The following is a 23373-nucleotide window of genomic DNA, read 5'->3' as shown; positions in this document are numbered from 1 at the left end:
TTTGGTTGAAAAGGAATTGCTCCTGTTACATAACAATTCTAAATTTCAGAAGAGCAGAAGGAATTTCTCAAAAGAGAAAAATTTAGCGCTTGAAGAGTTACATGATATGACCAATTTAACAATAAAAATGTCTGATAAGGGTGGAGTGGTAGTTGTCCTGAACTCCATTGATTACTATGATAGTATGATGCAATTATTATCTGATCAATCTGTATATGAAAAATTAAGTCATAATCCCCTATATGAATTCAGGGATAAAAGTATTATGGTTATACGAGATGGATTGGGTTTGGGAGTTTTGACCAGTCAGCAAGCATAATTTTTAGAGGTGAAAGATCCAATATTGCCCATTATTTATGGGGTCCCCAAAATTCATAAAAAGGAGGGAACACCTCCAATGCTCCCGATAGTTTCAGGCATAGGCTCTGCCAATGAGCGATTGTGTCAATGGGTGGATACATTATTACAACCGCTTGTAAAAAAATCCCCTGGTTACATCAGAGATTCTAAACAAGTTTTGGAATTTTTTTTGGAAAAAACTTGGTTACCTACGTATACTTGGGTATGCTGTGATGTAGTATCCCTTTATACGTGCATTCCACATAAATTTGCTATTCAAGCGTTAAGTTTTTATTTGCGTAAATTTACTGATTACACAGATGAATTGATTGAATATATTTTACAGGTAGTGAGTTTTTTATTATCACACAATTTGTTTGCATTTAATGGGGAGTACTACAGTATTTGCAAAAAACAGGCGTAGCAATGGGGGCAAAATTTTCACCTTCATTGGCAAATTTGGTGATGTCTTTCTGGGAGTTGCAGTATATTTTCTCAGCCTCCAATCCTTTTTTGGAATGCTTGATCTGGTATGGCAGATACATTGATGATACCCTTATAATTTGGGGTGGTGATGTATCTGCCATACCCGATTTTGTGAAATACCTCAATTCCAATGAATTTAACATAACATTTACGTATAAATATGATCTAAAAAAAATAACATTCTTGGATTTGGAGTTGACAGGTATATCCAATCAATCTATTTGTTCTAATACCCATCACAAACCGTTTAGTGGGAACATGGTCCTTCACACTACTAGTAGCCATAGCAAACATACGATCAAATCTATCCCTTTGGGAGAGTATACCAGAATTAAACGTAATTGTAGTAGTAATTCTGATTTGGAGAAGGAATTCAAACAGGTTTCGAAAAAATTAAAAAATCGTAAATACCCTGTGTGGATGTTGAATAGGGCCCAAAATATAGTTCACAAAAAAAACGTGCGGAACTAATTATGTCAAATACTGGTAAAAAAATCTAATAAAGAATGGAATACCAAACCTTATATATGCTTTCAATACAGTCCCCAATTCACCCAGATTAAAGGAATTATAAACAAGTATCTACCGATACTATATGAGGATGATAAATTAAAAGAGGTGCTTAGTATGGGGGTTAATGTAGTGTCCAGACGAGCACCGACTTTGGGCAACAAAATATCTTCTAGTACTTTTTTTTGCAGAAGAAAAAACCCTCACATAATTGGATAAAGTGCGTGGGTTTTTATAAATCAGGTTCTAACAAGTGCAAAACTTGCAGACATGCAGCAGTCACTAAGAATTTTTTTGAGAGTAATGATCAAAGTAAATTCAAAATCAAGAGTTATATTAACTGTAATTCCACTAATGTGGTTTACAGGATCTGTTGCAAAGCGTGCAAGTTGTCATATGTTGCTTGCACTTCTAGGAAACTGAAGGATCGCATCAGGGAACATCTATACGATATCACTAGCACAAAAATTGCGGACAGAAATGTGTCTGCGGCTTCTCAACATTTAATTACTCAAAATGCTAGGAGTACTAGTAGTTTTCAGGTTCATGGTATTGAAATTGTTAATACTCCCTTTACGGGAGGTGATGCCAGAAGACGACGTCTCACAAGAGAAGCCTATTGGATATATCGTCTAAATACGAGATTCCCATATGGTTTAAACAAACGCAATGATCTAGCGCTTCATTACAATTAAATTAATGGGTATATGCTATGTGGTACAATAGGCATGGATAACGGCTAATCTAGCCATTTTAATTAATTTTTGTTGGTTTCCTCTAGTTTTACATATTTGTTTGTCATGTGACTTTATGCTGCCGTACTATTGGTCTGTTCTTCCTATATAGAAGTTTGTGCAGAGGAACTGACTTGGCTTTTGATAAAGATCGCACAGATCGAAACGCGTAAAACCTGAAACCTGTCCCATGTGTATTGGCATTTCTTGGAGAGACTTTGTCATTTGACATTCTGTTTTACTGAATATTAATAAAGCAAGTTGAAGTGGTTTTACGCAGCTGGAACTACAGATTCTCCTTTACTTGTTATTTTCTGTTATATTGACCCCCCAAACTCACTTCAAATGTGAGGTGGTCCCTAAAAAAAAATGGTTTTGTAAATTTTGTTGGAAAAATGAGAAATCGCTGGTCAACTTCTAACCCTTATAACTTCCTAAGAAAAAAAATTTTGGTTCCAAAATTGTGCTGATGTATAGTAGACATATGGGAAATGTTATCTATTAACTATTTTTTGTGACATATCTCTCTGATTTAAGGGCATAAAAATTAAAAGTTTGAAAATTGCAAAATTTTAACTTTTTTTGCCATATTTCCATTTTTTTCATAAATAAACGCAAGTCATATCGAAGAAATTTTACCACTATCATGAAGTACAATATATCATGAAAAAACATTCTCAGTATCAGCGGGATACGTTGAAGTGTTCCAGAGTTATAACCATATAAAGTGACAGTGGTCCGATTTCAAAATTAAGGCCTGCTCTTTAACCTACGAAATGGCTTGGTCGTTAAGGGGTTAATGGAGCAGTCCCTATCTAATGTATTTAAAACCTGAACATATGAACAGCCTCTAAATGAACAGGACTCAGACAGGCGCTTCCTAGTGTGGGCATGTGGTGTGAGACAGCTCTTTATGTGCATGTCACACAAGAGAAGGGTGGGGTCTCTCAAACCATGCAAAAGCAAGGAAAAAAGCGGATTAAAAACACATGTGACATGCACAAATGTGAACAAGTCGGTTGGACAGTGTTCACACCACCCACTGACTGAAACACAAAAAGAAAACACAGAATGACAAATGTGCAAAAATGCCCTACAGTAAAAAATATGACTAATCAGCAAGTGCTGGAAAAAGATGACAACAAATATAGAGTATTTAGTCGATACTTTTTTTGCAAAAAAATATATAACCTTTGTTATATCAGCCTGATGAAGGGACGTAAGCAGTCCCGAAAGCTTGCTTTGTAACATCATTCACTCTTATTTGTTAGCCATTAAAAGGTGTCAGACCCACAAGATTCCTATTTTGTTTCTCTCACTGAGAGCACTTTATATATTTTTTTCTACTGGCTAAAACGGTACCAAACCACTTTTTTCGTTTTACCAGTGGATGATGTAACATATATAGAAATTGCTTACATGGGTCGTGGAACCTGCCTTGTAATGTGGAGTTGGCGCCTCAGTGCGTGTTTCGCTGTTTCTTCGTCAGAGGTTGAGTTATAGTCACTAATATACTCTATAGTTATAGGATGCTAGATATTGTTTGTATCTGTTCCAATAATAATTATTACAGCAGTGATTTTGTTGCTATGTGCTGCATGCTACTTTATGCACTGTGATTTTGTTCTATAGCCACCCAATATACTTTATAGTTCAAATTCTTATTTTAAATCTGCATTAAAACTTGTATGTAATAAAATAAAGGCCATTATGTAACAAACTGTTTACAATTATGAACTATTGTAATTTGCAACAGGAAAACCACTGCAGAAGAATAAAGATTCTTGGCGATTGTTATTACTGTGTTTCTGGACTAACACAGCCAAAAACTGATCATGCACATTGCTGTGTCGAAATGGGGTTGGATATGATTGACACCATTACGTAAGTAACACCAATAAAATATTCATTTCAAAACATTACATGAACTTTAAAACACCTTTTTAAAATGTGTATAGAGTATATGAACACAATATATGAAGTATATACAATAACACTCTGGCATTAAACCCTTGAGGGTTTCACTTTTGCAGTTTAATTTTTTTCCACCCTTTCTTCCAAGACCCTTAAAGGCAAACCTGTAACCAGCAAAAACTAGTAATCTGCAGATATTGGATTAATCTGCAGGTTATTATCTTTACTTTATTTGCCCGCTCCTGCACGTAGATGAATGCTGCAGGGAGAAAATGAACCTTATTCTCCCCAACAGCGTTCCGTTTTCAGTCACTGGGTGGTGTCAGCGCGGGTTCAGTCACTGCCCAGGGCCACTGTAACCGCACCCGGTGTTCCCGACTGCAGCTCGCTCTACATTGGGGCCTGCCCAAATCTGAATGTTAATAGCATTTTTGCTGGTGACAGGTTCCTTTTAACTTAACGTTTTTCATTTTTGGGCCAACATAACAATATGAGGGCTTCATTTTTGCAAGGTAATTTGTACTTTTGAATCACAATCAATTTTACCATGCAATATACTGGAAAACCGGGACAAAATTCCAAGTGTGCTGAAATTGTGAAAAAAAAATCAAAACGCAAATCAGAAATCGTTTTGGATTTGGTTTTTATGGCGTTCAGTGTGCAGTAAAAATTGCCTGGCTGTATGATTCTGCAAATCACTGGGATAATACCAAAGTTGCATATGTTTTTTAAGTGGTGAAAAAAGAAATTGTAAATTTGTAAAATAAAAAAAATTGACCAGTGATGTTTTAATTTTTTACATAGAATTTTATGGAGAGGAAGTAAATAATCAAAAGCAGTTAATCCTTAAAATAAAAAATTATATATATATATATGGACCTATGAATATATATGTATATTGTAGGGATTCAGTCACTTGGGTAGCCACTTGGGCACAAAGCCACAGGGAGTTTTATATCCCAAACGGAATAGTTTTTTTTTTCACTGATTGCACAGTAACAAAACCAAAGCTATAAACATAAAATCCTTAGCCTTGTCCAGGCACTAGCTAAACAGTATAGGCCCTGGCTATTTAGACACAGCGGAGATATTTCCAATCCTGTCAAACAAAACAGCTATTGTCCATAGCAACCAGTGATAGTTTCAGCTTGGTGCACACGGCCTCTTTTGTCTCTTCTCAAAGATTTTGGCTTGTCTCTCTCTATCACTCCATAACAACTCCTTCTGCTCAGCTTCCCCCAGCTGACTGACAACAGTGAACACATGGACTAGTCACAGCAATCAAAATGCCCTTAATTCAGGACCTGTAGTGCTAGGATTTACTGTAACCGCCAGCCCACCTGGCTTTTCTCTATATATACACACACATCTATATATACTGCATATATGAATGTATTATTTTCTAATATATATATATATATATATATATATATATAAAAAAGAAAAGAAGCCAGCGCTGCTTAAGGTTAGAACGCATAACATAAAGTGCATATGGACATAATATCTAACTGTATTCAAAATGAGATATTTGGCAAAAAAATTGATCAATTCAATTGAGCCACCCCGCCGCGCCAAGGCAATCTCATGTTGGGGGTCCTACTCTACGTTTTTAATAAACACTGTGCCATTACGGCCTCCTAGATACATTAAAAGCAAGACCACTTTAAGTGCAATCCGTACCTGAGCATTTCTGGATCGCTCCCATGAAGCCAGAAAAAGCAAGTGCAGATGAAGGCCAACCAGGTCTGAATGCAGACATATCAGGTTTAGCCTCCACACATTGCCCGACCAATGTATGTTGGTATGTGGCTGACCACCACTTTTGCCATGCGCGCTGGGTTATGTTCGCCATTTTTTCTGTGTTCACTGTGATGGATCTAGGCTGCTGTGCACACACACAGCAGCCCCACCCTGCCCCAAGCTTTATTTAATTGTGCACCTGTGTTTGAACCTGCATCGCCCTTCATCTATGTTTCCTGGTTGGGCAATGTGTGGAGGCTAAACCTGACATGTCTACATTCAGACCTGGTTGGCCTTCATCTGCACTTGCCTTATCTGGCTTCATGGGAGCGATCTAGATATGCTCAGGTACGGATTGCACTTAATGTGGTCTTGCTTTTAATGTATTTAGGAGGCCGTATGGCACAGTGTTTATTAAAAACGTAGAGTAGGACCCCCAACATGAGATTGCCTTGGCGCAGCGGGGTGGCTCAATTGAATTGATCAATTTTTTTGCCAAATATCTCACTTTGAATACAGTTAGATATTATGTGCATATGCACTTTATGCTATACGTTCTATCCTTAAGCGGCGCTGGCTTCTCTCTTTTTTATATATATATATATATATATAAATATATATATAAACAAACAAACTTCCTTCTCACCGCTCAATGGGGGTGGTCTTTATTGTTCTTTCTCATTCTCGGGTCCTCTACCAGAGGCCTGGGAGTTTGAGGGTTCTGCGCAGGATCTTAGTTGTTCCCGGTATTGCGATTTTCTGGACAGAGAGCTCAGATCCTGGGATCTGTTGTAGCCATACTTCCAACTTAGGGGTCACTGCTCCTAGTGCTCCTAGTGTAGGGGAAATGGACTGACCTATGGACGTGTCTGCAGCAGGAGGGTAAATGTACAGTGTGCTTGACGTGGACTGCTGTATATGAAGGTGGGAGACAGCTGGAAATAGTAAAGGATGGTGAAGTAATGGGTTTGGCCACTAGGGGGAGACTAAGGACAGCAGAAACAGAAGACGGTGTAATACCATGGTTTGGCCTCAAGATGGCAGCAGAGAGCAGTGAGGAAAGGGCTTAACATCAGCTTAAGGCTACGAAACCGCAAAGTAATGGGGGGCGGAGTTACAGGAGCTCTAGAGGGGAATTCCCAGAGAGAGGGAATATAAGAAGGGGTAGAGAGTTCCAGAAGAAGCCAGTCCAGGGAGAGGAGCTCAGGAGAGGAGAAAACTAAAGGGAGAGACGGACAGAGAAGAAGCTCCAGGTCGGGACTGAGGAGGAAGACAGTCAGGGGGTGGCCCTGACAGGAGAGCTGCGGGACAGAGAAGGCCATGGGTACCAGACAGACTCGGACGGGTGGAGTGCTGTGGTGGTAGGCCTAGGGCAGCTACAGTGAAAGAGCCGCGAGGGACGTCAATTAGGAAAAGGAAGGAAGTGAAGGTACCCGGGCCTGTGTGCGGAGTCGAGCAGCTGCTGTGTGGTGCTGCGGAGACGAGCAGCTGCTCTGGGGTGCTGCGGGTCGTCAAGAGGATGGCCAATAAAGAGGACCTTTTGAACGCACATCGGTGTCTGTCTTGAGTCTGTTTACGGCCGAAGAAGGACCACCCCCCAGTCGGCTCACGTACCTACACTATCACCACTGGAATCACTGTTGCCTTCACCTGCGACATCTTCTCCAGTTCTCTTTTGAGGCCCTGGTATTTCTCCAGCTTCTCATATTCCTTCTTTCTGATGTTGCTGTTACTTGGCACTGCCACATCTATTATCATTGCTATCTTCCAATCCTTGTCTACTATGACAATGTCTGGTTGGTTAGCTAACACCTGCTTATCTGTCTGGAACTTGAAGTCCCACAGGATTTTAGCCCTTTCATTTTCCACCACTTGTTCTGGGGTCTCCCACCTAGAATTAGGGGGGCTTAGCCCATATGCTGCACAGATGTTCCCCTTATACAATTCCCACTATTTGGTTGTGGCATTCAGTATACGCTGTTCCTACTTGCATTTTGCATCCTGCCACTATGTGTTGGACTGTTTCTGAGGTTTTTCTGCATAGTCTGCATCTTGGGTCTTGTCTTGTGTGGTAGATTCCTGCTTCTATGGATCTGGTACTTAGTGCTTGCTCTTGTGCTGCTATGATTAGTGCCTTTGTGCTGTCTCGGAGTCCAGCTTTCTCCAGCCATTGGTAGGATTTCTCCATGTCAGCCACTTCCATTATCTGTCGGTGGTACATCCCATGCAGCGGCTTGTCTTGCCATGGCACTTCATGTTCCTGTTCTTCCTTCCAGGTCTGTTGTTGTTGCTGCCTTAGGCTTTCTCTCAGCATCTCATCTTCTGGTACCATTCTTCTGATGTATTCCTGGATACTCCTTGTTTCACCCATGATGGTAGCTTGGATGCTTATCAAGCCTTGACCACCCTCCTTTCTGTTGCTATACAATGTTTGAGTGCTAGACTTTGGGTGGAGATCTCCATGCATTATGAGGAGCTTTCATGTCTTCACATCTGTAGCTTCCATCTCTTCTTTTGGCCAGCACACTATATACATACATACATACATACATACACACATGCACATATATACCGTATGCCCAGTCAAAGGTCATTAAGGACACTGCTCTCTCCTGGTTCTCTTTCTATCTTTCTGACCGCTCCTTCAGTGTTTTGTTCTCTGGCTCCACGTCATCTCCTCTTCCACTCGCTGTCGGGGTACCTCAGGGCTCAGTCCTTGGCCCCATCTCTTCTCTCTCTACACGGTCCCAACTGGACAAACCATCAGCAGATTTGGCTTTCAGTACCATCTTTATGCTGATGACACAATTATTTACGTCATCCCCCGACCTTACCCCCGCTGTACTAAAGAACGCCAGTGACTGTCTGTCCGCAGTCTCCAACATCATGTCCGCTCTCTATCTGAAACTCAACCTCTGAAAAACTGAACTTCTTCTGCTCTCGCCATCTACTAACCTCGCTAAATGTGACATTTCCCTTTCCATGGGGAGCACCATAATAACACCCCAGCAGCAGGTGAGCTGTCTGGATGTTATGTTTGACACCAAACTCTCCTTTACATCCCATATACAATCTCTTGCCCGCTCTTGCCGCTTACACCTAAAGAACATCTCTAGAATCCGCCCTTTTCTAACCATGGAAACAACAAAAACCCTCACTGTAACATTGATCCACTCCCGCCTGGACTACTGCAACGCTCTATTAATTGGCCTCCCCATTACTCGACTATCCCCTCTACAGTCCATCCTTAATGCAACAGCCAGGGTCATCCATCTGGCTTATTGATACTCGGACGCGTCTGCTCTTCGCCAGTCCTTACATTGGCTACCCTTTCATTATAGGATCCAATTCAAAGTACTTGTTCTCACACACAAAGCTCTCCACAGTGCAGCACCCCTCTACATATCCTCCCTCATTTCTGTTTATCGGCCTAACCGACTGCTGCGCTCTGCAAACGACTTTCGACTAACCTCTGCACTAATCCGTACCTCCCACTCCCGACTCTAAGACTTCTCCGTGCTGCGCCAATCCTTTGGAAAGCTCTACCCTAAAAAATTATGACTATCCACAATTTGCATAGATTCAGACGCTCCCTCAAAACACATTTGTTCAGAGCGGCCTATCACGTTCACTAATCAAAGTCATTCTATGTGTAAGGCTAAGTTCACACGTACCGGAACTCTCGCGGAAATTACCGCGAGAATTCCGGAATTCCAGTCCGCGGGAAAATCGCATTTTAAATTCCCGCGATTTTCCCGCGGAAAAACTAGCATTTTGCAAGCGTAATTAGCTTGCAAAATGCTAGCGTTTTCCAAGCGATCTGTAGCATCGCTTGGAAAACTGATTGACAGGTTGGTCACACTCGTCAAACATAGTGTTTGACGAGTGTGACCAACTTTTTACTACTGAGGCCGCCTATGCAGCATCAGTAGTAAAAGATAGAATGTAAAATAAAAAAATGGTGTTATTCTTACCCTCCGACGTCCCGCGCATCCGTTCCCAGTAATCCTTTGCAAAAATGCCCGCGATGGCGTCCGTTCTCGCGGGATCGCGATATCTCGCGGTAATTCGCGATGACGTCGCGCGAATGACCGCGAGACTTCGCGATCCCGCGAGAACAGACGCCATCGCGGGCATTTTCGCAAAGGACTACACTGGGAACGAGAGCGTGAAGTGAAGCGGGAAGACTGCGCGGGATGCCGGAGGGTGAGAATAACAATATTTTTTAATTTTAAATTCTATTTTTTTACTGGGATATGGTACCCACAGCCTGGAGGACAGTCTCCTCTTCTCTGGACCGTGGGTACCATCCGCAATTGTTCTGCTTGCTTTCCGCATGGTGGGCTCAGCCACATGCGGGAAGTAAGCGAAACAATGCATTCCTATGGGTGCGGGATCGCCGCGATTCCGCAAATTAATGAGCATGCTGCGATTTTTACCGCGAAGCGATTCCGCCGTGGTAAAAACCGCAGCATTAGCACAGCATTGCGGAATCCCATAGGAATGCATGGGATGCTTATTTTTCGCATTTCCGTGGCAAAATCGCGCGGTTAAAACCGCCGCGGAAACGCGAAAAAAACGCCACGTGTGAACTCAGCCTAAGTGTGCTTGTGTAACCCATTCACTATTCATCAAGATGACTGGACCGTCATTGTAAATACACCATTGTAAATACACACCTGTACTTTGTATCTCCCCCACCTCATTGTAGATTGTAAGCTCTCACAAGCAGGGTCGTCTTTTTGTGCTTTAATTATAGTGCTTTCTTCAAAGCACTATCATGTAATCCGAATGCTGCTAACTTATTATAGTGCTTTGAAGAAAGCACTATCTTGTAATCCGAGCGCTGCTAACTTATTCTTCTTATTATAGTGGTTAGAAAAAAACACTATCTTGTAATCCGAACGCTGCTAACTTCTTCTTCTTATTATTATTATAGTGGTTTCAAAAAACCACTTTGTAATCCGAACGCTGTAGTGGTTTGAAAAAACCACTATATTGTAATCCGAACGCTGCTAACTTATTCTTCTTCTTCTTATTATAGTGGTTTGAAAAAACCACTATATTGTAATCCGAACGCTGCTAACTTATTCTTCTTCTTCTTCTTATTATTAAGTTGATTTCCGCAATTAATACAGCCCGAACCGCTACACGCACAGACGCCGTTGAGGTGTCGTTTCGAAGCGAGCGTCCACGAGAGGTGTGCTAAGTATTTTTCGTGACGATCGGATTTGTAGTTTTTGCGCAATTTGCGTTTGAAATTTTTTTTTCACGTCATTGGAATGCACTGTCTCCAATGCTTTTCAATGGGTAATGGCAAAACGTGCCCTGAGGCGATTGAAATGGCAGTTGAGCTCATTGATATGCGCAGGCAGACCCAGTTACTATGCCAACACCTACGAACGTCACATGACATCCCAAGGACAGAGCTTCTGCCACATAATATCAGCTCTTAAAGTGAAACCCACAGCACAAATGCAAATCTAGCTTCATCACATGACACATGCCCCTGAGATAGAATGTGCGACAAAGTGGATTTAGAAGCCCAGTGAGCCACCCTGGCTCTTAAAGGGCCGACGTGCCACAGTGATTCTTAAAGGGCCAGCGCACCGAAATGAGTCTTAAAAGGCCGGCGCGCCAAATCGAAAGCTGAGTGACCCCGGCCTCCAAATCGGAGGCCGAGTCACCCCGGCCTCCAAATCGGAGGCTGAACCACCCCGGCCTCCAAATCGGAGGCTGAGCCACCCTGGCCTCCAAACCGGACCCAGTGTGGCCCCGCTCAAAAAATCAGACCCAGCGTAGCACAGCCCACCAAATCGGATCCTGAGGGGCCCCGCCCACGAAATCAGACTCAGAGTGGCCCCGCCCACCAAATAGGACCCTGAAGGGCCCCGTCCACCAAATCGGACCCTGAGGAGCCCCACCCACCAAATCAGACCCTGAGAAGCCCCGCCCACCAAATCGGACCCAGAGTGACCCCGCCCACCAAATCGGACCCTGAAGGGCCCCGCCCATCAAATCGGACCCAGAGTGGCCCCGCCCACGAAATCGGACCCAGAGGGGCCCCGCCCATCAAATCGGACCCTGAGGGGCCCCGCCCACCAAATCGGACCCTGAGGAGCCCCGCCCACCAAATCGGACCCAGAGTGGCCCCACCCACCAAATCGGACCCTGAGGGGCCCCGCCCATCAAATCGGACCCTGAGGGGCCCCGCCCAACAAATCGGACCCTGAGGAGCCCCGCCCACCAAATCGGACCCAGATTGACCCCGCCCACCAAATCGGACCCTGAAGGGCCCCGCCCACCAAATCGCACCCAGAAGTGCGCCACCCACCAAGTCGGACCCTGAAGGGCCCTGCCCACCAAATCGGACCCAGGGGGGCCCCGCCCACCAAATCGGACCATGAGGGGCCCCGCCCACCAAATCGGACCATGAGGGGCACCACCCACTAAATCGGACCCAGAGTGGCCCCGCCCACCAAAATGGACCCAGGGGGCTCCACCCACAAAAGCAGACCCTAAGGGGCCCCACCCACAAAATCGGACCCTGAGTGGGCCCGGCCACAAAATCAGACCCTGAGGGGCCCCAACCACAAAATCGGACCCTGAGAGACCCCGGCCACAAAATCGAACCTAGAGGGGCCCCAGTCACAAAATAGGACCTTCAGGGTCCCCAACCACAAAATCAGACCCTGAGGTGCCCCGGTCACAAAATCGGACCCTGAGGGGCCCCACCCACAAAATCAGACCCTGAGGGGCCCCACCCACAAAACCAGACCCTGAGGGGCCCCAGCTGCAAAATAAGACCCTGAGGGGCCCCACCCACAAAATCAGACCCTGAGAGACCCCGGCCACAAAATCGAACCCAGAGGGACCCCAGTCACAAAATCAGACCCTAAGGGGCCCAGGTCACGAAATCGGACCATAAGAGGCCCCACCCACAAAATCAGACCCTGAGGGCCCCCGCCCACCAAATTAGACCCTGAGGGGCCCCACCCTCAAAATCAGACCCTGAGGGGCCCCACCCTCAAAATCAGACCCTGAGGGGCCCCAGCCACAAAATCGGACCCTGAGGGGCCCCACCCACAAAATCGGACCCTGAGGGGCCCCACCCACAAATCCAGAACCTGAGGGGAAACGGCCACAAAATCGGACCCTGAGACCCCAGCCACAAAATCGGACCCTGAGGGGCCCCAACCACAAAATCAGACCCTGAGGGGCCCCAGTCACAAAATCGGACCCTGAGGGGCCCCACCCACAAAATCAGACCCTGAGGGACCCCAGCCAAAAAATCAGAACCTGAGGGGCCCCAACCACAAAATCAGAACCTGAGGGGTCCCACCAACAAAATCAGACCATGAGGGACCCCACCCACAAAATCGGACCCTAAGGGGCCCCGCCCACCAAATTAGACCCTGAGGGGCCCCACCCTCAAAATCGGATGCTGAGGGGCCCCACCCACAAAATCGGACCCTGAGAGACCCCGGCCACAAAATCGAACCCAGAGGGGCCTCAGTCACAAAATCAGACCCTAAGGGGCCCCGGCCACAAAATCGGACCCTGAGGGGCCCCACCCACAAAATCAGACCCCGAGGGGCCCCACCCACAAATCCAGACCCTGAGGGGAAACGGCCACAAAATCGGACCCTGAGACCCCAGCCACAAAATCGGACCCTGAGGGGCCCCAACCACAAAATCAGACCCTGAGGGGCCCCAGTCACAAAATCGGACCCTGAGGGGCCCCACCCACAAAATCAGACCCTGAGGGACCCCAGCCAAAAAATCAGAACCTGAGGGGCCCCAACCACAAAATCAGAACCTGAGGGGCCCCACCAACAAAATCAGACCATGAGGGACCCCACCCACAAAATCGGACCCTAAGGAGCCCCGCCCACCAAATTAGACCCTGAGTGGCCCCACCCTCAAAATCGGACGCTGAGGGGCCCCACCCACAAAATCGGACCCTGAGAGACCCCGGCCACAAAATCGAACCCAGAGGGGCCTCAGTCACAAAATCAGACCCTAAGGGGCCCCGGCCACAAAATCGGACCCTGAGGGGCCCCACCCACAAAATCAGACCCCGAGGGGCCCCACCCACAAATCCAGACCCTGAGGGGAAATGGCCACAAAATCGGACCCTGAGACCCCAGCCACAAAATCGGACCCTGAGGGGCCCCAACCACAAAATCAGACCCTGAGGGGCCCCAGTCACAAAATCGGACCCTGAGGGGCCCCACCCACAAAATCAGACCCTGAGGGACCCCAGCCAAAAAATCAGAACCTGAGGGGCCCCAACCACAAAATCAGAACCTGAGGGGCCCCACCCACAAAATCAGACCATGAGGGACCCCACCCACAAAATCGGACCCTAAGGGGCCCCGCCCACCAAATTAGACCCTGAGGGGCCCCACCCTCAAAATCGGTCGCTGAGGGGCCCCACCCACAAAATCGGACCCTGAGAGACCCCGGCCACAAAATCGAACCCAGAGGGGCCTCAGTCACAAAATCAGACCCTAAGGGGCCCCGGCCACAAAATCGGACCCTGAGGGGCCCGACCCACAAAATCAGAACCTGAGGGGCCCCACCCACAAATCCAGACCCTGAGGGGAAACGGCCACAAAATCGGACCCTGAGACCCCAGCCACAAAATCGGACCCTGAGGGGCCCCAACCACAAAATCAGACCCTGAGGGGCCCCAGTCACAAAATCGGACCCTGAGGGGCCCCACCCACAAAATCAGACCCTGAGGGACCCCAGCCAAAAAATCAGAACCTGAGGGGCCCCAACCACAAAATCAGAACCTGAGGGGCCCCACCCACAAAATCAGACCATGAGGGACCCCACCCACAAAATCGGACCCTAAGGGGCCCCGCCCACCAAATTAGACCCTGAGGGGCCCCACCCTCAAAATCGGTCGCTGAGGGGACCCACCCCCAAAATCGGACCCTGAGAGACCCCGGCCACAAAATCGAACCCAGAGGGGCCTCAGTCACAAAATCAGACCCTAAGGGGCCCCGGCCACAAAATCGGACCCTGAGGGGCCCCACCCACAAAATCAGACCCTGAGGGACCCCAGCCACAAAATCGAACCCTGAGGGGCCCCACCCACAAAATCGGACCCTGAGGGGACCCACCCACAAATCCAGACCCTGAGGGGCCCCAACCACAAAATCAGAACCTGAGGGGCCCCACCCACAAAATCAGACCATGAGGGACCCCACCCACAAAATCGGACCCTAAGGGACCCCGCCCACCAAATTAGACCCTGAGGGGCCCCACCCTCAAAATCGGTCGCTGAGGGGCCCCACCCACAAAATCGGACCCTGAGAGACCCCGGCCACAAAATCGAACCCAGAGGGGCCTCAGTCACAAAATCAGACCCTAAGGGGCCCCGGCCACAAAATCGGACCCTGAGGGGCCCCACCCACAAAATCAGAACCTGAGGGGCCCCACCCACAAATCCAGACCCTGAGGGGAAACGGCCACAAAATCGGACCCTGAGACCCCAGCCACAAAATCGGACCCTGAGGGGCCCCAACCACAAAATCAGACCCTGAGGGGCCCCAGTCACAAAATCGGACCCTGAGGGGCCCCACCCACAAAATCAGACCCTGAGGGACCCCAGCCAAAAAATCAGAACCTGAGGGGCCCCAACCACAAAATCAGAACCTGAGGGGCCCCACCCACAAAATCAGACCATGAGGGACCCCACCCACAAAATCGGACCCTAAGGGGCCCCACACTCAAAATCGGTCGCTGAGGGGACCCACCCCCAAAATCGGACCCTGAGAGACCCCGGCCACAAAATCGAACCCAGAGGGGCCTCAGTCACAAAATCAGACCCTAAGGGGCCCCGGCCACAAAATCGGACCCTGAGGGGCCCCACCCACAAAATCAGACCCTGAGGGACCCCAGCCACAAAATCGAACCCTGAGGGGCCCCACCCACAAAATCGGACCCTGAGGGGACCCACCCACAAATCCAGACCCTGATGGGCTCCTGCCACAAAATCGGACCCTGAGAGAGCCCAGCCACAAAATCGGACCCTGAGGGGCCCCAACCACAAAATCAGACCCTGAGGGTCCCCGGTCACAAAATCGGACCCTGAGGGGCCCCACCCACAAAATCGGACCCTGATGGGCCCCACCCTCAAATCCAGACCCTGAGGGGCCCCACCCACAAAATCAGAACCTGAGAGACCCCGGCCACAAAATCGGACCAAAATTAGACCCTGAGGGGCTCCACCCTCAAAATCGGTCCCTTAGGGGCCCCGGCCACAAAATCAGACCATGAGGGACCCCACCCACAAAATCGGACCCTAAGGGGCCCCACCCTCAAAATCGGTCGCTGAGGGGACCCACCCCCAAAATCGGACCCTGAGAGACCCCGGCCACAAAATCGAACCCAGAGGGGCCTCAGTCACAAAATCAGACCCTAAGGGGCCCCGGCCACAAAATCGGACCCTGAGGGGCCCCACCCACAAAATCAGACCCTGAGGGACCCCAGCCACAAAATCGAACCCTGAGGGGCCCCACCCACAAAATCGGACCCTGAGGGGACCCACCCACAAATCCAGACCCTGATGGGCTCCTGCCACAAAATCGGACCCTGAGAGAGCCCAGCCACAAAATCGGACCCTGAGGGGCCCCAACCACAAAATCAGACCCTGAGGGTCCCCGGTCACAAAATCGGACCCTGAGGGGCCCCACCCACAGAATCGGACCCTGATGGGCCCCAGCCACAAAATCAGACCCTGAGGGGCCTCAGCCACAAAATCGGACCCTGAGGGGCCCCACCCACAAAATCGGACCCTGAGGGGCCCCGCCCACCAAATTAGACCCTGAGGGGCCCCACCCTCAAAATCGGACCCTGAGGGGCCACAGACACAAAATCAGACCATGAGGGGCCCCAGCCACAAAATCGGACCCTGAGAGGCACCGGCTACAAAATCGGTCCCTGAGGGGCCCCGGACACAAAATCGGACCCTGAGGGACCCCGACCACTAAATCGGACCCTGAGGGGCCCAACCCACAAAATCAGACTCAGTGTCCCCGCCCACCAAATTGGACCCTGAAGGGCCCCGTCCACCAAATGGGACCCTGAGGGGACCCGCCCACCAAATGGGACCCTGAGGGGCCCCGCCCACCAAATCGGACCCTGAGGGGCCCCACCCACAAAATCGGACCCCGAGGGTCCCAGCTGATCAATTTGAACTCTGAGGGGCCCCGCCCACCAAATCGGACCCAGAGTGGCCCGCCCACCAAATCGGACCCCGAGGGGCCCCGCCCATCAAATCGGACCCCGAGGGGCCCCGGCCACCAAGTCGGACCCCGAGGGGCCCCGGCCACCAAATCGGACCCCCGAGGGGCCCCGCCCACCAAATCGGACCCCGAGGGGCCCCGCCCACCAAATCGGACCCCGAGGGTCCCCGCCAACCAAATTGGACCCTGAGGGGCCCCGCCCACCAAATCGGACTCTGATAGATCCCACCCACCAAATCAAACCCTGAGGGGCCCAGCTCACCAAATCGGACCCAGAGTGGCCCCGCCCACCAAATCGGACCCAGAGTGGCCCCGCTCACCAAATCAGACCCAGAGTGGCCCCGCCCACCAAATTGTACCCTGAGGGGCCCCACCCACAAAATCGGACCCTAAGGGGCCCCACCCACAAAATCGGACCCTGAGGGGCCCCGGCCACAAAATTGGACCCTTAGGGGCCCCACCCACAAAATCGGACCCTGAGGGGATCCGGCCACAACATCGGACCCTGAGGGGCCCCAACCACAAAATCGGACCCTTACGGGCCCCGGCCACAAAATCGGACCCTGAGGGGCCCGGCCTCAAAATCAGACCCTAAGGGGACCAGGTCACGAAATCGGACCGTGAGGGGCCCCACCCACAAAATCAGACCCTGAGGAGCCCCGCCCACCAAATTAGACCCTGAGGGGCCCCACCCTCAAAATCAGACCCTGAGGGGCCCCAGCCACAAAATCAGACCCTGAGGGGCCCCAGCCACAAAATCGGACTCTGAGGGGCCCCACCCACAAAATCGGACCCTGAGGGGCCCCACCCACAAATCCAGACCCTGAGGGGAAACGGCCACAAAATCGGACCCTGAGACCCCAGCCACAAAATCGGACCCTGAGGGGCCCCAACCACAAAATCAGACCCTGAGGGGCCCCAGTCACAAAATCGGACCCTGAGGGGCCCCACCCACAAAATCAGACCCTGAGGGACCCCAGCCAAAAAATCAGAACCTGAGGGGCCCCAACCACAAAATCAGAACCTGAGGGGCCCCACCCACAAAATCAGACCATGAGGGACCCCACCCACAAAATCGGACCCTAAGGGGCCCCGCCCACCAAATTAGACCCTGAGGGGCCCCACCCTCAAAATCGGTCGCTGAGGGGCCCCACCCACAAAATCGGACCCTGAGAGACCCCGGCCACAAAATCGAACCCAGAGGGGCCTCAGTCACAAAATCAGACCCTAAGGGGCCCCGGCCACAAAATCGGACCCTGAGGGGCCCCACCCACAAAATCAGAACCTGACGGGCCCCACCCACAAATCCAGACCCTGAGGGGAAACGGCCACAAAATCGGACCCTGAGACCCCAGCCACAAAATCGGACCCTGAGGGGCCCCAACCACAAAATCAGACCATGAGGGGCCCCAGTCACAAAATCGGACCCTGAGGGGCCCCACCCACAAAATCAGACCCTGAGGGACCCCAGCCACAAAATCAGACCCTGAGGGGCCCCAGCCACAAAATCGGACCCTGAGGGGCCCCACCCACAAAATCGGACCCGGAGGGGCCCCGCCCACCAAATTAGACCCTGAGGGGCCCCACCCTCAAAATCGGACCCTGAGGGGCCACAGCCACAAAATCAGACCATGAAGGGCCCCAGCCACAAAATCGGACCCTGAGGGGCCCCACCCACAAAATAGGACCCTGATGGGCCCCACCCTCAAATCCAGACCCTGAGGGGCCCCAGCCACAAAATCGGACCCTGAGAGACCCCGGCCACAAAATCGGACCCTGAGGGGCCCCACCCACAAAATCGGACCCTGAGGGGCCCCGCCCACCAAATTAGACCCTGAGGGGCTCCACCCTCAAAATCGGTCCCTGAGGGGCCCCGGCCACAAAATCGGACCCTGAGGGGCCCCGGCCACAAAATGGGACCCTGAGGGGCCCCACCCGCAAAATCGGACCCTAAGGGGCCCCAGCCACAAAATCGGACCCTGAGGGGCCCCACCCGCAAAATCGGACCCTAAGGGGCCCCACCAGCAAAATCGGACCCTGAGGGGCCCCACCCGCAAAATCGGACCCTGAGGGGCCCCGGCCCCAAAAATCGGACCCCGAGGGGCCCCGGCCCCAAAAATCGGACCCTGAGGGGCCCCAACCACAAAATCGGACCCTGAGAGGCACCGGCTACAAAATCGGTCCCTGAGGGGCCCCGCCCACTAAATCGGACCCTGAGGGGCCCAACCCACAAAATCAGACAGTGTCCCCGCCCACCAAATTGGACCCTGAAGGGCCCCGTCCACCAAATGGGACCCTGAGGGGACCCACCCACCAAATGGGACCCTGAGGGGCCCCGCCCATCAAATCGGACCCTGAGGGGCCCCACCCACAAAATCGGACCCCGAGGGTCCCCGCTGATCAAATTGAACTCTGAGGGGCCCCGCCCAACAAATCGGACCCAGAGTGGCCCGCCCACCAAATCAGACCCCGAGGGGCCCCGCCCATCAAATCGGACCCCGAGGGGCCCTGGCCATCAAGTCGGACCCCGAGGGGACCCGGCCACCAAATCGGACCCCTGAGGGGCCCCGCCCACCAAATCGGACCCCGAGGGGCCCCGCCCACCAAATCAGACCCCGAGGGGCCCCGCCCACCAAATCGGACCCCGAGGGTCCCCGCCAACCAAATTGGACCCTGAGGGGCCCCGCCCACCAAATCGGACTCTGATAGATCCCACCCACCAAATCAGACCCTGAGGGGCCCAGCTCACCAAATCGGACCCAGAGTGGCCCCGCCCACCAAATCGGACCCAGAGTGGCCCCGCTCACCAAATCAGACCCAGAGTGGCCCCGCCCACCAAATTGTACCCTGAGGGGCCCCACCCACAAAATCGGACCCTAAGGGGCCCCACCCACAAAATCGGACCCTGAGGGGCCCCGGCCACAAAATTGGACCCTTAGGGGCCCCACCCACAAAATCGGACCCTGAGGGGATCCGGCCACAACATCGGACCCTGAGGGGCCCCAACCACAAAATCAGACCCTGACGGGCCCCGGCCAAAAAATCGGACCCTGAGGGGCCCCGGCCACAAAATCGGACCCTGAGGGGATCCGGCCACAACATCGGACCCTGACGGGCCCCGGCCACAAAATCGGACCCTGACGGGCCCCGGCCAAAAAATCGGACCCTGAGGGGCCCTGGCCACAAAATCGGACCCTGAGGGACCCCACCTACAAAATTGAACCCTGAGGGGCCCCAACCACAAAATCGGATCCTGAGGGGCCCCACCCACAAAATCGGACCCTGAGGGGCCCCACCCACAAAATTGGACCCTCAGGGGCCCCGGCCACAAAATCAGATCCTGAGGGGCCCCAACCACAAAATCGGACCCTGAGAGGCTCCGGCCGCAAAATCGGACCCTGAGGGGCCCCAACCACAAAATCGGACCCTGAGAGGCACCGGCCACAAAATCGGACCCTGAGGGGCCCCAGACACAAAATCGGACCCTGAGGGGCCCCGGCCACAAAATCGGACCCTGATGGGCCCAACCCACAAAATCAGACCCTGAGGGGCCCCGCCCACCAAATTAGACCCTGAGGGGCCCCACCCTCAAAATCGGACCCTGAGGGGCCCCAGCCACAAAATCAGACCCTGAGGGGCCCCAGCCACAAAATCGGACTCTGAGGAGCCCCACCCACAAAATCAGAACCTGAGGGGCCCCACCCACAAATCCAGACCCTGAGGGGACCCGGCCACAAAATCGGACCCTGAGGGGCCCCGCCCACCAAATCGGACCCTGAGGGACCCCGCCCACTAAATCGGATTCTGAAAGGCCCCAACCACAAAATCGGACCCTGAGGGGCCCCGCTGACCAAATTGAACTCTGAGGGTCCCCGCCCACCAAATCGGACCCAGAGTGGCCCGCCTACCAAATCAGACCTAGAGTGACCCCGCTCACCAAATCGGACCCCGAGGGGCCCCACCCACCAAATCGGACCCCGAGGGTCCCCGCCCACCAAATCGGACCCCGATGGTCCCAGCCCACCAAATCGGACCCCGAGGGTCCCCGCCCACCAAATCGGACCCCGAGGGTCCCCGCCCACCAAATTGGACCCTGAGGGGCCCCACCCACCAAATCAGACTCTGATATATCCCGCCCACCAAATCAGACCCTGAGGGGCCCCGCTCACCAAATCGGACCCTGAGGGGCCCCGCTCACTAAATCGGACCCTTAGGGGCCCCACCCACCAAATCGGACCCTTAGGGGCCCCGGCCACAAAATCGGACCCTGAGGGGCCCCACCCACAAAATCGGACCCTGAGGGGCCCCGGCCACAAGATTGGACCCTGAGGGGCACCAACCACCAAATCAGACCCTGAGGGGCCCCGGCCACAAAATCAGACCCTTAGGGGCCCCACCCACCAAATCAGCCCCTGAGGGGACCCGGCAACCAAATCAGACCCTGAGGAGCCCCACCCACAAAATCGGGCCCTGAGGGCCCCACCCACAAAATCGGACCCTGAGGCCAAAGTGGCCCCTGAGAGGCACCCACAGTTAAAACGGATCCTGAGTTGAAAGTCTTGCAGGTGCAGCAGGCAAGTCTCTCTTAAAGGGGCAGCCTGGGCAGCATTTCAAACCACTATCTGTACTTCCTTCAGGAAATACACATCTAGTTATTATTATTAAGTTGATTTCCGCAATTAATACAGCCCGAACCGCTACACGCACAGATGCCGTTGAGGTGTCGTTTCGAAGCCAGCGTCCATGAGAGGTGTGCTAAGTATTTTTCGTGTCGATCGGATTTGTAGTTTTTGCGCAATTTGCGTTTGAAATTTTTTTTTCCCGTCATTGGAATGCACTGTCTCCAATGCTTTTCAATGGATAATGGCAAAACGTGCCCTGAGGCGATTGAAATGGCAGTTGAGCTCACTGATATGCGCAGGCACACCCAGTTACTATGCCAACGCCTACGAACGTCACATGACGTCCCAAGGACAGAGCTTTTGCCACATAATATCAGCTCTTAAAGCGAAACCCACAGCACAAATGCAAATCTAGCTTCATCACATGACACATGCCCCTGAGAGAGAATGTGCGCCAAAGTGGATTTAGAAGCCCAGTGAGCCACCCTGGCTCTTAAAGGGCCGACCTGCCAAAGTGATTTTTAAAGGGCCAGCGCACCGAAATGAGTCTTAAAGGGCCGGCGCGCCAAATCGAAAGCTGAGTGACCCCGGCCTCCAAATCGGAGGCTGAGCCACCCCGGCCTCCAAATCGGAGGCTGAGCCACCCCGGTCTCCAAATCGGAGGCTGAACCACCCCGGCCTCCAAATCGGAGGCTGAGCCACCCTGGCCTCCAAACCGGACCCAGTGTGGTCCCGCTCAAAAAATCAGACCCAGAGTAGCACAGCCCACCAAATCGGATCCTGAGGGGCCCCGCCCACCAAATTGGACCCTGAGGGGCCCCACCCACCAAATCGGACCCTGATGGGTCCCGCCCACCAAATCGGACCCTGAGGGTCCCCGCCCACCAAATCGAACCCTGAGGGGCCCTGCCTACCAAATCGGACCCTGAGGGACCCCGCCCACCAAATCGGACCCCGAGGGGCCCCGCTCACCAAATCAGACCCTGAGGGGCCCTGCCCACCAAATCAGGCCCTAAGGGGCCCCGGCAACAAAATCGGACCCTGAGGGGCCCCACCCACCAAATCGGACCCTGAGGGGCCCCGCTCACCAAATCAGACCCTGAGGGGCCCTGCTCACCAAATTGAACTCTGAGCGGTCCCGCCCACCAAATCGGATTCTGAAAGGCCCCAACCACAAAATCGGATCCTGAGGGGCCCCGGACACAAAATCGGACCCTAAGGGGCCCCACCCACAAAACTGGACCCTGAGGGGCCCCACCCACCAAATCGGACCCTGAGGGGCTCCACACACAAAATTGGACCCTGAGGGGCCGCGGCCACTAAATCGGACCCTGAGGGGCCAGACCCACAAAATCTGACCCTGAGGGGCCCCGGCCACAAAATCCAACCCTGAGGGGCCCCGGCCACAAATTCGGACCCTGCGGGGCCGCAACCACCAAATCGGACCCTGAGGGGCCCCACCCACCAAATTGGACCCTGACGTGCCTCGGCCACCAAATCAGACCCTGATGGGCCTCCCCACCAAATCGGACCCTGAGGGGCCCCACCCACAAAATTGGACCCTGAGGGGCCCCACCCACACAATCGGACCCTGAGGCCAAAGTGGCCCCTGTGAGGCACTCACAGTTAAAACGGATCCTGAGTTGAAAGTCTTGCAGGGGCGGCAGGCAAGTCTCTCTTAAAGGGGCAGCCCGGGCACCATTTCAAACCACTATCTGTACTTCCTTCAGGAAATACACATCTAGTTATAGTGGTTTGAAAAAACCA

At 51.9% G+C, this 23373-nt stretch overlaps 1 protein-coding gene across 1 annotated transcript in view; it reads left to right on the top strand.

Moving 5' to 3' along the window:
* ADCY1 (adenylate cyclase 1) overlaps positions 1-23373 on the top strand; it is a 1907157-nt gene that overhangs the window by 879430 nt on the left and 1004354 nt on the right. Inside the window, exon 5 of the mRNA XM_073549833.1 lies at positions 3826-3953. Coding sequence (XP_073405934.1) covers positions 3826-3953 — 128 coding nt within the window. The remainder of the gene's footprint in view (positions 1-3825; positions 3954-23373) is intronic.

Source organism: Dendrobates tinctorius, unplaced genomic scaffold (assembly GCF_039654945.1).
Source record: "Dendrobates tinctorius isolate UK_male_01 unplaced genomic scaffold, ASM3965494v1 ptg000162l, whole genome shotgun sequence".
NCBI classification, from domain to species: Eukaryota; Metazoa; Chordata; class Amphibia; order Anura; family Dendrobatidae; genus Dendrobates; species Dendrobates tinctorius.
The sequence above is the reverse complement of the archived record's forward strand: the minus strand, read 5'-3'. Positions and strand labels throughout refer to the sequence as shown.